At 36.4% G+C, this 17,015-nt stretch overlaps 1 protein-coding gene across 2 annotated transcripts in view; it reads left to right on the plus strand.

The window, feature by feature from the left end:
• Positions 1-6,244: 6,244 nt before the first annotated feature.
• MAP3K20 (mitogen-activated protein kinase kinase kinase 20) overlaps positions 6,245-17,015 on the plus strand; it is a 1,351,048-nt gene continuing 1,340,277 nt past the window's right edge. The window contains exon 1 of one of the 2 annotated variants that reach the window (XM_044075552.1): positions 6,245-6,677. In XM_044075552.1, the coding sequence (XP_043931487.1) occupies positions 6,498-6,677 (180 nt within the window). In that variant the 5' untranslated portion in view covers positions 6,245-6,497. The remainder of the gene's footprint in view (positions 6,678-17,015) is intronic. The other variant, XM_044075553.1, reaches the window with a different exon arrangement.

Below are 17,015 nucleotides of genomic sequence, written 5' to 3' on the forward strand. Positions count from 1 at the left end.
GTCAAGTAGTTGTTGGTGGATGCATTTTTCCATTATTTTGGCTATTGGAGAGAGTAAGGCAATTGGGCGGAAGTTAGACATCTCGTTATAAGTACCACCCTTATGTAGAGGGATGATATGAGAGACTTTCCAGATGGAAGGGATTGTGCTTTCTGTAATTGTTCTATTTATAAGGATGGAAATGGGATAGGCAATGGCTTTCGCTGCTATTTGCAGGTATTCGGCTGGTAGACTGTCAGCTGAAGGGGTGCATGGTTTGAGTTTTTGAAGGAGGGTGCAGACAAGGGATGTAGTTATGGAAGTATATGAAAGGAGGGAATTGGGCTGTTTGTAGTGATTAATGGGTTAGTGCTAACAGGTGGTAGTGTTTTAGCTAGAGTTTGAATGGTTTCAATGAAGTAGTTGTTGAAGGCATCAGCAATTTGCTTTAGGTTGTTATGGAAGATACCTGATGGGGCAGGAGTTTTAGAGTGCCCTGGCTTAAGTAGTTTGTTAATGCCTGACCAAAATTTTTGTGGTTATTGCTGGTGGGTTTGTTGGAGGTGAAGGTAATATTTTTTTTTTTATCGAGCAGAATTTCTTTTTTGCTGACATTTCTTATCTGTTTAAAGTAAAGGTGGTCTGATGGGTTTTTGGAGGATCTCCATTTGGCCCAGATTTTGTTACGTAGAAGGATATTTTGCCTGGTTTTTTTTTGTGAGCCAAGGTGCAATTTTGGTTCTTATACGGGTAGATGAAGAGGGGGCATGGTATTCTAGGATTTGTAGAAATTTTGTATTAAAGTAGGTCACTGCTTCATCAAGTTGAAGATGGTGTAGTGGTGAGCAGTTACATGCCTTAAGTTCATTCTGGAAGCTCTCTGGAAAAAAGTGTTTTTTAGAGCATGAGGTTTTGAAGTTATTTGAGTTGGGGCTATGGTTTTTTTGTTTAATTTATGCAGGTTAGAGCGTGGTCACTAATGTTATCTGGAAGGGTACCTGATTTATATTTGTCAGGATGGCTGTTGATAAGGATCCAGTCTAGGATGGTTTCTTTACTGCCTGGTTTGTGAATTCTAGTAGGGGTGGTTATTATTTGGAAAAAGCCGTATAGATTTATGTGGGTCATAGAATTAGGGGAGTTACATGTGGCCCAGTCTATATTAAAGTCACCTAGCTCTATGGTTTCCTGAGGTAGGTAAGTAGAGAGGCAATTAAGGATGTTTTCAAGAATATTGATATTATTACCAGGGGGAAGATAGCAGCAACATAGGTAAATAGATTTACAGTTGTTAACTTGAAGTTTGGCAGTAAGGGTTTCTGCATTTGTATCTAAGGGTAGGAGCACATTGAAGGATGTGACCTGAAGTTCTGTTTTACAGAGAATGGCTACACCCCCACCCCTTTTGGCTTTGCGGTCACATCTCAGGATGTTGTATCCAGGAGGGGTAATTTCATGGTCATGAGTTGAGGGCTTTAGCCATGTTTCTGTAATACAGATGATATCAAATGAGTGCACTTCTAGGAGTGCATGAAGTTGTGAAATTTTATTGTTAATGCTACGAATGTTGAGGTGGGCTATCAGGAGAGAGTTAGTGGGTCTTTTTGTGATAGTTATAGTATGAGAAGTTGGATTGAGTTGGTCATTGACAATGTTGTTATTGGGGCCAGGGTTTGGATGAATGTCGCCATCTAATAGGGGGTGTTGTTGAGGTGCTTGTATAATCTTTAGAATTTTGTAATAGTTATTTAAAGTTTTTTTGTTTTGAAAGTAACTAACATGGTTGGATCTATGATATTTTGGTAGTATATAGATAGAAGTGGAGGTTATGTTTATATGGTTGAGGGTGTTTAAGTGAGAAACAGAATGAGTTTGTTGGTGGGGGTGGTGAAGTTCAGTAAGTGAGTAATGTTCATAAATGGTTAGAGTATAGGGTATATTAAGAGAAACTTTGATAGAAGTTAGGAGTAACAGGTTTGAGTATGTAGTCCTTAGTATTGAGGCCATTAGGAAGAGTAGGATTTCAGGAAGAATAAAGATTGAGAGAAGAGTATACTATAAGATAAAATAGAGGAGGCTGTAGGAAAGAAAGTTGTATAAAGATATCAAAAGGATGATTAGAGTGCAGAGGGTAGGGAGAGGATATAACCATCAAAATGGTATCAAGGAAGTCTTAATTAATTGAGAGGCCTTCGTTGCATCTTTTGTATTTAGTGCTGTATCAGTAAATATAGTCAGTATATATTAATGGACTTCAAGTAGTATGGCTTTCAGAATATTCATGTTTTCCCAAGGATCAAGTGAAACTGAAACTTCAAATATATACTAGGAAGCAATTTAATACAGTTGTTCAATAGTTGGCACATAATCTGTAATTAATTTGGAGAAGAGAAATTAAGAAGTGTATATTGTTTTATTTTCACTGCATCTGTCTCTTGCTGTTAAATCAAAATAGTTTTGGCCAGGTTAAAATATTTATTGAATTTACACTCTGGTACAGTAAAAAGTTAATATAAATTTAACAGATGTGGAATTGTAGGTTTTGAAATTATTTACAGTATTCATTAAGAAGGCAGTTTTATTTAGAAGCTTTATTATTTTTTAGTTGGGTTAATATTTAACGGGTTGTTTTATTGAAAGTAAAATCTTCCTGATATGTCATCTGTAAATATTTTATTATATTTTGTTTATATTGTTGGACATTGTGATGCTTTCAGCTATGCATATTTACATAGTGACAGATTCTAATGTAAAATTATAATATATCATCTCATAAACCAGCAATCTTTAGGACTCTTTGTCAGTGACATGGTTATCATGCAGTGATGAAGAGACAGTGCTCTGCAGATGTACCTGATTTTTTTTCTGTGCAGCTTAAAATAATTTTGGATGGCTAAGTTAGTGTGTGGCATCTTCTGTAATAGTAATTTTACTAGGAATTCTGATGGTTCTTCTTATGTGAAAATAAGCCAACTGTTGATGTGAAGTACTTGTGAATTTCTATATTCTCCAAGCTTTGCCTCTTCTTTTTAGAAGTGAACCGTTACAGTTTTAAGTCATGGACATTTAAATCCCTTTACACATCAAGTAACGAACAGAATAAGATAATCCTGAAAACTGAAAAAAAAATGCAGTTAAAGATACTGAAGGTAAAGTATATACTAGTAGAGAGAGAATTGGATCAAGGTCAGTTAACCCGAGATGACAGTGGTATACTAGGGCTTCTTTGGATGAAAGAGTTGCTCTTTTTGTAATTAGAAGAATAAATGTTTTGGTTGTTTGAGTGGACATTTTAAGATCTTTCATGGTTGTTATTTCTGCTTCTGCACCTTTTTGTTTTTTTACATTTTAAGATCACTGTACAGTAGTCAGTTAATGCATGGTAAAGGACAGTAATGCTGTCATTCTAGAATAGTTGTGCAGCTAGTATCCATCAGGCAGTCACAAGCAGTCTGGAATCTAGACCTGAGAAAGGAAATAAGTTGCAAAAGGTTATAAAGGATGATGTGGGTAGAAGAAGAATTTATGAAACTGAGATAGTTTAGATTGCAGTTTCCTGGTAACATAAAATGCTAGTTTTATGTCCATTCAGCTCCTGAAAGTGTAGGACAGGAGAGGGGATCCCTTATGACTAACGTGGCCATGCTTGAAGTAAGAGTAAACCCTGTCAGAGGAGTATTGGCAGACTGATACGAAGAAAGAACTGGGGCAGAGCTGTGATTACTATCCTGAGACCTAAGTTTCAAACCACATGAGAATTAGAGTACAACTTTTATGATAGCAAATAAAAAGTGAAATTAAATGATAACTAGTGAAGAAAACGGCAGATGATATTTTACTCATCACCCTGTACCATCATCGTGGTAGACAAAACAGTTTGTTTGTGTCTTTTGGCTTTTCCTGGTTAGGGGTCACCACAGCGGAACTCTGGTCCGCTAATGATTGGCAGTTGATTTTTACGTACCGGCTTGCCAGGCCTGATGCACAACCTTCAACAAAGGTACGCCCATCCACACATGTCTCCACGCAGAAGATGCTCTAGCTGAGGATCGAACCGGACTCCTGAGAAAGAACCTGTCACTTTCCCAGATGTATAAAAAAAACAGCATTTCATTTCAGGATGGTTAAAACTTTTGGGGACTATTTGCATCAGTCTAGTGCTAGGCATATGTAAAGCAAAAGCTGTAAGGAAAAGGGATAGTATAGCAGCCCCTGTAAGAAGACATGATTTGTCAGGCAGAGCCCAGTGTACCATGACTGTTATTAGAAACTGGATTAAAATCAGTTGGTCTATAGCGAAAAATAATTGTGATATAATTAGTTTTGTATTTAGTTATGTTCTGTGGAAGTATTATTTGTTTTATTCTGGCCGAGGAAGGATTTCTGTATTTCTGTCTAAAAGCTAGCATCTTTTTAAAGTTCATTTTTCTATGTTTGTTTTTATAATTATTGTAAACAGTGTACTAAATCACATCTATCTTTTAAATGGCATTAGTTTTCATCCCATTTTCTTTAGCAGTCAGTGTCATCCTCCTTCACTTCTTACTGTCCTAATTTCTAGAGTTTTCACTTCCTAATGCCCGATTGTATAGAGTTTAGAAGCTCATTTCTAGAAGTCATAGTGGGAGAGCCTTTGGGTTACCTTGCAGTGGTTTCATTTCCTACTGTATGTTTTCTAAATAGTTATGAATGTCACAAAAGAATTTTGGGAATAGTCTTCTCTTCCTGTGATCCTGTATGAGTTTCTATTCCTGTTTTATTAGATGACATAAACCATGTATTATCTAGTACGATATGAAACTCTACTCTTTCTGTAATGTTGGACTCTTACTACAAGACTAGTTAAAAAGATTTTTTGAGAGAGAGAGAGATTGCGTTTTGTGTGTGTATGTTTGTGTGTGTGTGTGTGTGTGTGTGTGTGTGTGTTTAAACAAAAGAAATCCTAGGTATGATGAGGTTTCTCTTTAATAAATGTAGGCATTACCACTTTAGTTGTGTTTAGGTAATGAAATGGGCAGCTATTTGTATGGATACTTGTGAGAAGTAAGATATAAATAGAATTGGTTCAGTTTTCCAATTCCAGTAGTCTGGAACATACTACAGTTACTGGACAGGGATGTAGACTGCATCTCCTGCTTTTGCACTCTGCTGTTACCCTGGGGGGTGGCTGTAGTGTTTGCGGTAAGCATGCAAAGTTCAGCTCGTCTGACAAGAGTACTAATATAGCGATAGTTATCACTCTTACTGGTTTGACATTTGCAGGCTGTGCTGTATTGTTTAAACTGTTGCATATTCTTTGTCTTCGCTTTTATTATCACTAGTGATTACCTTTTTCATTCAAGACTTGCAGCAACTGTTTAAAACCATGTGTATTTTGTGCAGGGTGCAGGCAAGGTTTGACCTTGTAAAGCTGTGTGGCATGATAGGGTCTTGCTACTATACACCTGTGTGTGGCCTCTACCACAATATGTAAAATGCTTTGTTTTAGCACTTGCTTTGGTTGAGTTGATGTTAAAACCCTATTGTGGTTTGATCAAGAACACAGATTATGATTTAGGGTTTGATCAAGAAAGCAGCTTATGATTTTTTTTAAGGTGTGTCACTTTTATGTAAAAGTAAGGCTCAGCTTATGAGAATTAAAGAATGTGTTCCTTTGTGTAGGATTGCATGCTTCTGAGGAAGACATCTGTCTTACAACCTGATGACCTTTGTGCATTGCAGTTGCCAAAAAGCACACTTACCTGTATATCCTGACCTTGTTTACTTCCTGTTTGTTTTTTACTGTTCAACAGTAAATGCACTTATGTTCTAGTCACTTAACAGTTTTGCCTTTCTTACTGTATTGCAATCAACAGTTTTGCATCCTGTTTAGCAGTTTTACAGCTAAAGCACTATGTATTACCCTTTGACAGTGTTTTCTAAAATTATAACTGCAGATAACAGCAAATATATTATTTTAGGTATATGTCTACTTTAGTAAAAGAGAACATTCTTAAGATGTGAATTTCTTGTGCTTTGGCTCTGTGTAGCATTTGTTCATTTAGGAAGCAACCTGCAGCTTTACTCAAATGTGCAGTTTCTTATGCTAAGTACATGTTGTGTGATGTGATCACTGCACTCAGACGCTGAATGCATGAGATTCCAGAACTGTTACGCAAGCTCACAGTTGAAAGTGTACTTCCCGGTTGTCAGTACCTCATGGTTTAGGTCTCAGTGACACATTAGCTCTTAGCAGGACTGCTTCCAGGACTGCATGAAATAGGAGAACAGTACCTAAAAATATCTTCAGCGTAATCTTTATAAATAATTACTGTGGCTGTTAAGAAACTGAATGTGCTGCAAGTAACTAGCTGTAATTACCTTGTTATTCATTATGAACAATTGAAGCATTTCATTTTACCTTTTTTGTGACTTTGGAATTAATCAGATTATAAAAGCTGCACTGGATTCAAGAAGGCTTCCTTTGTTGTTGACTGAATAGAGCAATCTTCTTTCTTCACAGGTTTTAGTGAGTTTTAATGACTGGACATCGTTATGAGATGTCGTCCTCAGGTACTTCGTTTGTACAAATCAAATTCAGTGATTTGGAATGCTTTGAAAACTGTGGTGGTGGAAGCTTTGGAAGTGTTTATCGAGCCAAGTGGATATCACAGAATAAGGAAGTTGCTGTAAAGAAACTTCTTAAAATAGAGAAGGAGGTAATGAGCTACAATGCTGCATTCTAAAGTGCATTTTCATTTATGCAAAGTCTGCATGAGAAATGTTTGCTTAGGCTTTAAAGGCATGATGTACCTGCATGTGTGTGTGTGTGTGTGTGTGAGAATATTTCCTTAATTGTATTGTCAGTGTGTTGCTGACTTGCATTGACATAAATAGATGGTGTATACTTGTTCTGTACTTTCACAGAATGGATTTTTCTTATAATGTGGTTCTGTGTTCTGTGAACATATGAAGTAGCAGCCTTGAAACCACTTTGATTAGATCTGCTGTCTAGATGTGAAAGTATATTATGCATAAAAAAAATACAGGTAGAACTTTGTAGTAGTCAGTTTTGGCTTCATTGACCTAGCTAATGTATTATCTGAAATGATGATGTTTATCTTTTCTGTGCTTTCCAGCTACTGTAGCACTGACAGTAAGCCATTGCCTTCCTTGTCAGATCTAGAACTGAATGTAGTGGCCTAGCCTTTCTCTTACTATTTCCATTTATGGTGGATACCAAGGTAGTTTATTAGACTAATCTGTTTGTTCAAGAATGTTTTGTGTGAAAACAAGATTGCCAAATCTACTTGTTCTTATTTTCCTTCAGTAGTATGTTGAGACCTAAACTGTATTTCTTAAGCTGAAAGGCAGGCAACTTTATTTGAAATATTTTATTTAATGTCATTCAGCTTGGTGGCATCGTCTGTTGTCAAATGTAAAAACTAACAACATTACAGATATGCAACTCGCAGATGAATTAAAATGCATCAGTCCCACATTGTAGTGGTACAGTGATGCAGTGAGTAGCAACGCTGGCACACAGCATGCGCTTCTCTTGTACAATTCTTATTTAGGCTGTCTTCTGGTCAGAGTGTGCATGTACCTCCTGTGTTCACAAAAGATTTCTGTGGCTACTCTGGTTTCATCCCACAACTCAAGGACATACAGTAGGCAGACTGGCAAGTCTAAGTCATCTATAGGTGTGTGTAATATGGAGGAGAGCCCTGACAATCTGCTTTTTCCATACTTACTTAGTAAACTCTGTGGAAGGTGAGGGATGTTCCTGAGCTCTACATAGTAGCTGATTACAACTGAAATGTTTGTGCTAGGATTTCTTTCCATGATCTTTAATGACCTTCGGTCTGTGACCTTCAATAGTTTCTTTGAACTCTTTTATGATACTGACCCTCTCGTGTTATCTAATTTACAGGACATTTAAAGAACCTTTAGTGACGTCAACATAAATATTAGATCTCAAACAGTAGGTTAAACAGTTTTCCTAAATGTTGACAAGTCATTTTTTTTTATTTAAAATACTTTTGTGATGCAGATTAGTTTACTATATTTCATTATATAAATGCTTGTTAGGTCCTAAGTGGTGATCTTTGTATAGCCAGGGAAACAAAAATGCTCCAAGCAGCAGATCCCAGTAGAATCACAAAAAGAGAGAGAAAAAACTGTACTTTGTGTGATTTATTGGAACGCATGCACTTGCAGGTGGCTCCTTAAAGTTTGTAATCATTCTTTAAAGCTTTGTCACTTCAGTGTCTTGTGCATTTTTTTACATTAAATACATGAATGTACGCTTCTTGTCCTAGTTCTGATTTATGAGGTAAGTGGAAAGCATACCAACCTTGAACCATTCAAACTGAAAATAAAGAATCTTTGTTGTGGCTGAAAGATCGTACTATACTGTATTAAAATTTAAAGTAGATTTCACTGCTGATTACTGCATAAAGACATAGTCCATTCCAGTTACCAGCTGCAGTTTGTACTGCAGAGCATTAGCACATAGGTCTGCAGAAATTAGTTAGTACATGATAATGCCCTTTGACCTTAAGCCTTTGGACAGCTTCTGATCCTGTTCTGTCATGGTTTTTCTTGTCAGGGCTGTGGATTCTGTCAGACGTTGCTGCAGTCTGAGCACCTTTGACATCTGGACACAGTCATGCCCTCATCTCATAAAATTGTCTGTCAGAAGGCATGGTCAGTCGTTATTCTGCTTTCCATCTGCTGAGAATGCTTACCTGGTATATAATTGGAAATAATCACCCATTATCATCTTGTACTTGTGGGATTTGATGATAGATAGCATAGGATCAGAGGTTACTAGGCGAATGGCCCCAGGGCCCTTACAAGCCCAGCCAAGTTCAACTTGTGTTCCCAAGGGTGTCTTGTTCAAGCACACACTAATATCAGCACCTATTGCCTCTGCTCAAGAGGGAGACATGTGGAACCCTCTGGGTGAATTTCCGGTTACCCATCCAGTCGTCCAAATTGCACTTAAATAGGTCCAATGAGGAGCTTTGTTTAACATGAATAGGAAGCTTGTTCCAAATGTGGGGCAATCTCTGTGAGACAAATCTCTCTCTTCAAGTTCTGTTGATATCACATACCAGGTTATGGTTCTTTTAGCGAGTGACCTGTGTGCATTTTGACTTCCGAATGTGCAGCATTTCCATTAAAGCTAGGTCAGAGATTGTTCTATATGCAAGGCATAGGTCACCTCTGTGCCTTTTATTAGTAGTATAGCTAATGTAGGTAGCAACTTGACTAGCGCTGTGTGCCATTTGAGTAAGGATTATGGGGCATTTTTACCATATCTTTCAAAAGTCAGATTTTTGCTGTCAAGTACCATGATTCATGGACAGTACAGATGGTTGGCATGTCTCATGTGTTGATGTTGTCCTTTCTTATCTCACATCTGATATCTGGTATCAGTGACAGTACTAGCTAATTGGCTCATGCCTGATATCACTGACATTACAAGTGTATGAAAAGTCTCCTTGATCTTTCCTTGTCATTGGTCTGCCATATATCTCCCAGAACCAGTAAAGCTTCCATGCCTGCATGTGTATGGAACTGCTGGTGACAGAAACACTCTAGTCATGTGCCTCTCTTCTCTAAACTTAAGATCAGTGTCTTGCTTTTGACAGTTTATTTCCATTTCCATTTATTGACATTTGAAAAAAAAAATGAAAAGGAACTCTTAGTGGAACACATTGGCCTCTCCTTCCTTGCATTATTGACTTTAATGGTCTTCCTTGGTGTAGGACCTGACATGAAGGTTTTGGACTCCAAGAAAAGAAGTGGATAAAAATATTCTGTATTTTTTTTTCTTTCAGCTTTCCTAGTTACTATTCCATTTCTTTAAGATGTCTCATGAGAAGTGTAATACATGAGACCATCTGCTAAACTTCCAGCTCCTACATAACCTTTGCTAATGACCTGATTTAATGCCACACAAGACTTTTTTTTACATCTTCATTAGTGGCCCTGCTGCCATTTCTTCAATCAGTGATATGAAACGGTGCATCTTTGGGAATATAGCTGTTATAGACTATGAAAACCATGTTGAACTGTTGTCACTTTTAGATCCATCAGCTATTGTCTCTGTCAGTGGTTATGGATCCACAGCAAGGTTCCTCTTGAGATAATTAATGTACTGCTTTATGTGTTCAGTTCCTTTTATCACCAAGTGTTAGTAACTTTGTTGCTGATCATTCGAAGAACACCAGAAATGAAATTATTAGGCCTTCCAACAGTATCTCTTTCACTGATTTCACCCATGGATCTAGCCATTCAAGAGTTTCATCTGACTCCTTGTTAAATAAATTTGTTAGAGTCAGACTGTAAAAATCATTGAGTTATTCAAACACAATGTCAATTAATAACAAACAATAATGCAGGAGCAACTCAGATATCACTAATGTACATTAGAGGCAAAACCATACACAAAGTTTGTATAGAATTTTGACTGCTTTATTGACCAAAACACATTGGTTATATACATTTCATTATCAGTTTTGCCCACCTTACTGGTGTGGTCAGTGACAGGGTCTTTACATCATAGTTATTCATAAAAACTGCTGATTTTGTGTTTTTCAAAAAGTCCTTTTCCCATGAGAAAGTTGCAGCCTTGCAGACAGCTGGTCAGTCACGATGACCTCCTGAGGATGTAGCCAATTCAAGGTTCTCTGATTAGTTCAAATACAATAGATGTAAGTCTTCCTTAAAGCCTTCTTTTGTTTCTCTTGTCTCAGCTGCACTATCAGAGATAGTGCGCACAGGCTACTTCCTGGTGGAGGCAGGAAAGAAGACTTACATGCAAACAGATTTATTATTTTCCAACTTTGCAAAATAATCTTTACTTGAAAGACATGAGCCAGACTGCATCTGCAAGCTGCCAAGGTCAAATTTCTGATTACACTGCAGCTTGTGCTTCAAGCAATAATATGCAGGTTCATTTTTACTGTTATTCTAGTAAGACAGAATTAAATGCATTAAGTACATTTATTCCTAACTAAAGCACACATTTCTCTATATATTTGATCATACAACTTATATGTGTTTGGATGATTAAATACACATCTTCCTAAGCAGCACACATTGTAAATATATTTTTCTAGGCAGCATGTAGATTTTTCTAACATTCTCCCTCCTTTTAATGCATTTTATTTTGTTTAAAACATAAACAATATTATTTTATTCCTCAGCCTTTCCCTTTCAAGGGCTTTCAGCTAAGTAAGTCATTGGTTTTATATTTTAGAAAAAGCATTATTTGAAATTAATTTTTTAATTTCAACACTTTGGTAAAGAGTTTCAGTAGCAGATATATCAACAAATTTTTGATTAATCTTTTCATGCAGGGAATTTCACAGTAAACACATGTTTCTATTAGGAGTATACTCACACAAATAGTAATTAAATGTTTAATAGGATGGAACCCCACCCCCCCCAAACAGATTCTGGAAAAAGTCCGTCAGTGGGTTTGGGCCTGGTTTAGTCATTGCTGATACTTGCTGAATTACCTCTAGGTGGTCATTGATTTTATGTTGGTTGTCTGGAATGTACGCACAGCATTTTTCTTCGTGTACCACCTCTTGCCGCTAGGGTGAAGTAAAGAGCCATTCGATTTTGTAGCACAACAGTTTTTATTGCATTCAGTTCATTAGTCACCAATTCTAGGGTGGAAAAAGTTGCATTGTTCATGACTTTTTGACAGCTTTTTTAGCTCCCAGATCGATTTGACTGCTCCATAGGCTGGTGGCATTCCTGCCCTGGATATAACACTGTTGCCCAGGTTCATATGAGTCAATTTACTTTTGTCTTTTACTGAATTATGGCCTTTTTAACCAGCTTCGATTTTACCAACTGGATTTACAGGGTTTTTTTCTCACTGGACCTTCAGATTTTCGAGCTGTTTCTCATATTTTACCCAAAGGCAATTCTGCAGTATCTCTTATTGCTCAAACCAGATAAGCCTAAAAACAACTGCCGGACCAATTCTCAGGTAACCATTTATATGCCTTTTTCCCACAAATAAAATCATTACTTTGGTACTGATACGTGTTATCCCTGCATGAAACATTTTCCTATTCCTAATAGACAATTGCTTAGTTAAGACTAGATTGTCACATACTGCATTTAATGTAGTTTTTATTGAACTCAGATATGAATCATGGTTTGTATTACAAACAGTATTGACTTTAATGTAACATTTATAAGACATTGTTATATTACCATTACTTTAGCCCACCTGGAGGGTATTACTCTCATACAATTTCTTTTTGTGTGAACAGGTAAAAATAAAGCAATTTTGTCCTGTGATGTCACGGTGCCTGTGTCAAATAACAGGTTTTCCCAAGTTTCATTTATTCCCAAGGGGACAGCAGACATTAAAAGTCCTCCATATGCTGTGGGTATTGCAGTACAGACCCAGCAATTTGAAATGTTCATAGTCTTTACATAAACTCGTTTCATAGCCAGGTATGTGTTAAAGTTTGGGTGCCAGTCTGTAGCCAGTTTTTCATCACGTTTTATTAACTTTACTTCTGTAGTTATATGCAAGAAAAACCATAACAACAAAAAAGGTTACTACAAACATAGTTATTAAGTGTATGATCAGTAGGCCAGTGAACCAATGTTTCTGGGGTTGTTTTACATTTTTATTTATTCTGCCTCTGGCCATTTTGTTCCTGTGGTATGTCCAAACTGAATTTCTTAACAGGTTTGCAATGGGTTAAATGAACCCAAGATGATTTTTTAGCAATTTTCACTGCAGTGGGTGTTGCCAACAGTACCTGGTACGGACCTTTTTAGCCAAATCCAGGACCCCGGGTTACTGGTTTTGTTTCTTGTTTATCTGAAAAAGAGTTCAACTGCAAAACAGTTTTATTTATAACAGTTTCTTTATTTAATTAGCTAGTGAACTGTCAGCCTTCAGCCCTGCAGGCATGAGAGCTTTTTACTGAGGCACATAATATGCCCTTCCAAATACTACTTTAAAGGGGATCAAACCCTTTACATTTGTTACTGTTTTTCATGCTCAGCAATGCTAGAGGTAAACAGCAAATCCAATTCTTTTGAGTCTTACTCATTAACTTTCTTAACTTGTTTTTTTTTTAAAATTCCATTGTACCTCTCCACCAGTCCTGCTGACTGTGGGTGGTAAGCACAGTGATTCCTTAAGGAAAAGCTTCTACCCATTTTGAAAACATATCTATGATCACTAAACAGTATTTTTTCCCTTCACATTTATTCAACTCTATGAAGTCCATACAAATAGTATGGAATGGATATGGTGGTGTAGGGAAACTCCTTGCTTGTTTTAAATGCTCCTTGTGCATGGTGCTTTGTTACAAGTATGACAAGCTGCACAAAATTTTATTGTATAATTTATGTATCCATATGTTTGGAATATTTTATTTACTAACTGTACCATCCCCCCTGTTGAGACATGGCTCTGCCCATGGCTCAACAAAGCTGCATTTTTAAATAAATTAGACGGTAATATTAAATTGCACCTTGTTTTACCCAGTTTTGTTTTTTTTTGCTGTTGTAGTAAGCATTTGCATTGTTTTTAATATGTTTAAATTTAAAATTTCAAAGGGCTGTAATTTTTTAAAAAATAAAGTTTCTGAGTCTGAGGCTGCTTGCTTTGCAGCTGCATTAGCTCGTGCATTACCTTTTGAAATTTTATCCTGTTGTTTTGTATGAGCTACACATTTACAAATAGCTACTTTAGTAGGCAACTGAATAGATTTTAATAGCTCCAAAATAAATTGCGCATGATTAATAGGTTTTTCACTGGATGTAATTATTCCTCTATTTTTTTTTATTATTGTGCAAACACATGCACTGTAGAAAAAGCATACTGATTATCAGTATATATGTTTACTTTTTTTGCCTTTTACTAAAATACATGCTTTTGTCAAGATTACCAGTTCTGCTGCTTGAGCATACAAGTTGTGTGGCAAAGTTTGTGCTTTTAAATTTTTAGTGTCTGTAACTACTGCATACCCCACCAGATTTTTTTTTGTAGGACCCCTTCTGCATGAGCCATTTACGTAATATGTCACCTCAGTATTGTCCAAGGGCATATTTGTAAGATCTTGTCTAGGTAAAGCTAACTGTTTATATGAGGTTGACTCAGCAGTATGGTCATACATGAAAGATGTTTAGCAGGAGAAAGGTATGCAACTTTTTCTTGTGGCAGAATTATTGCAACTGCATGAGGCATTCTCAATGTGAGAGGGTGGAATAACACCATTGAGGCTGAAGCCTGTACTGCCATTGCTGCTGCAACTACTGCTTGTACACAGTGAGGCAAAGATTGCACCACTGGGTCTAACTGTAGTAAGCTATGGGGCATTGCTTATTCCTATGTTGCTGCTTTAATACTGATGTCATGTACCATTGCTTACAATCTATGGTCTAAAAAAAACGTTTGTGATAACTTGGAAGTCTTAAAACTAATGAAGAAGCTATTAACTGCTTCAACCTGCAGAAAGCCATTTCTGCTTTTGTTTTTTATTGTAAAATAATTTGGTACCCAGTTCCAACAAAAATTAGTTGTACCTAGGAAAGACATTATTTCTTTTTTAGTTGTTGGTTTGGGTGCTTGCAAAATTGCTGTTTTTTTTTCCTTTTTCTTTTCCCACTATTTAGTATTTTACCTTTACTGAATATCACATATTCCAGGTATCTAACCTGTCTTTTTTGTTTGCCCAAAGTTTGTAACTTACTCTTGTTTACTTTGTGTCCTTGTATTACTAAAAATTTTAACAATGCTACTGTATTTACCCTGCACTGCTGCTGGGTGCTGCTAGCAAGATGTCATTTACATAAAGTAGTACTTGGCTGCCCCCTGGTGGAGAAAACCCTGCCAGGTTGCTAGCCATTTTTTGTGCGAATATCGTTGGACTTTTACTATATCCCTGTGGTAGTCGGGTGTACGTATACCTTTGCCCTGAAATGTAAATGCAAACCAATGCTGGCTGTTAGGGTGGATAGGTATTGAGAAAATGCATTGCTAATATTTACCACAGTGAAATATTTCTGTTGCTTTAAATCATTTAATAAGGTATTGGTATTACTGCATTATTTACAGCTTATAAATCTTGTACCATTTGCCATTCCCTTTTTTTTTAACAGGAAATAGGGTGTATTACATGGTGAATTAGGAGATTTTACCAGTACTCCTTTTTTGAGTAATGCTGCTTATTATAGGCTTAATTTCTACTTTTGCATTTTTTCCCAAAATGTATTGTTTTTTTCTGTGGTCTAAAAGCTGACTTTGGGGTAATTGTAACTGGTCCTGCTGCTTGAATAAGCCCTACATTTGACTTGCCTGTTGACCACAGAGTTGTTGGAATTTTACACAAGGCCTTTTCTTTTTTCTTTTAATAAAAATGCTAATCAGCTGTTCTTACTAGATTGCAAGTGTACAGCTGTATGTGTCTGTGTCAACCAATTCAGTTTTGTTTTTATATTTCTTGTCCTGACATTTTTAAATTAGTCTGTTTTTTCATTTTGTTACCTTTTTTTTCTAAGTCTGCCCATTTAAAACTTTTGTTTTTTGTCAAGCTGACATGTGGCAGTCTATTGGACTTATACAATCTCATGAACTTCTGAGGTAATGAACAGCTTACTACACTGTTTCCCTCAGTATTCCAGCATAAAGTTTGTAATATTAATTTGTCAGCAGGATTTTTACTTATATTTTTTATTAGGTCCTGGTGTGCTACAGTAGTATGGAGTACAATGTAACCAGTGCTGCTGATCAGTGTCAAGGGAGGGTACCTTACTGATGGCTACGTTTATCAGTTCTTTGGTTACTGCCCCTGGACCAATCATAACTAGGTCCTGGCTGTACCAATAATAGGCTTCACCCTCTGATCACACCACAAGAGCATTCATTTGTCTTTGTGCTTCCATACCCTGCATGGTAGGAACTACTGCTATGCCAAATATTTGCACAAGGTCTTTTCCCAGTAAGTTTACTGGATATTTTTTGCAGAAACTACAATTTTACTTTTCTGAGTCATACCTGAAACAGGGTCAGTTATTGCTATATTATGGGAAAGTGGTTCCCTGTATAGCTGTCTATTTGCTGCTTTTACTAATATATAATTAGGTGATTTAGAATGTTTTGGTAACTTTCTGAGTCACACAGGAATTTGACCTTTCTTTCCTTTACCAGAAGTGTTACTTCTGGTTTTGTATTTGCTAGGTAGAGCTTCAGGCTCAACAATGCTAAATCTAAAATTTTATTTTCATTTTTATTCTTTACATCTGTTTGTACTTTCTCTATTCCCTCTACTACATTCACATTTTCTTTTTGTTTATTAACCTTTTCTGATGATTTTTGGTTATTATTACTATTATATAGTCAGTCCACATTTCCTTTATCTTTTGTTATTGCTTTCTTATTTTGTTTATAGTCCCTAGCTAGATGCCCTTTTTACCTGACTGTAATACAAATATCAACAGTGAAGACTTGTGCCCTTTTTTTTTTTACTATTAAAGTGTCTTTTAGAGCATACTCAAGTAAGGCTTGCAGCCTGCTTGTTCAGTGATTTATCATATGCCTTGTAATAAAACTACTAACAGAGGCAATGCAACCTTTTAAAAATGTATATATATATATATATATTTTTAATTGTTATTTTAAGCATTTTAATAATCTAGCATAATATCCATCTACTGTCTCATTTTCCTGTTGTAGGCATTAATTAATGCAAGTCCAGTCTACTCTAAGTTTTTATTTTTCAGAGATTTTGTCTGTTAGACCTTTTACTGTGTTGTCTAAAAATGTTTCAGAATTTTTTAAGCTTCTGTTTTTCTTTTGCCTGACGCCCTGCATCAGATTAAAACTTGTTTAAGGAGTTTAACTAGTGAAAGTTTATCTAGTTTACTATCAAATTTATAGTTGTTAACACATTTTGCAAAATATCTCACATTATCTGCTCTCTGTAATTGCATATATTTTGCATCTTTTGTTAGGGCGGTCACGTGACCCTTTAGTGCTTCCATGTCTTTGAAAGAAAAAG

Source organism: Protopterus annectens, chromosome 6.part1, assembly GCF_019279795.1.
Source record: "Protopterus annectens isolate FY-2018-M chromosome 6.part1, PAN1.0, whole genome shotgun sequence".
Classification (NCBI taxonomy): Eukaryota; Metazoa; Chordata; order Ceratodontiformes; family Protopteridae; genus Protopterus; species Protopterus annectens.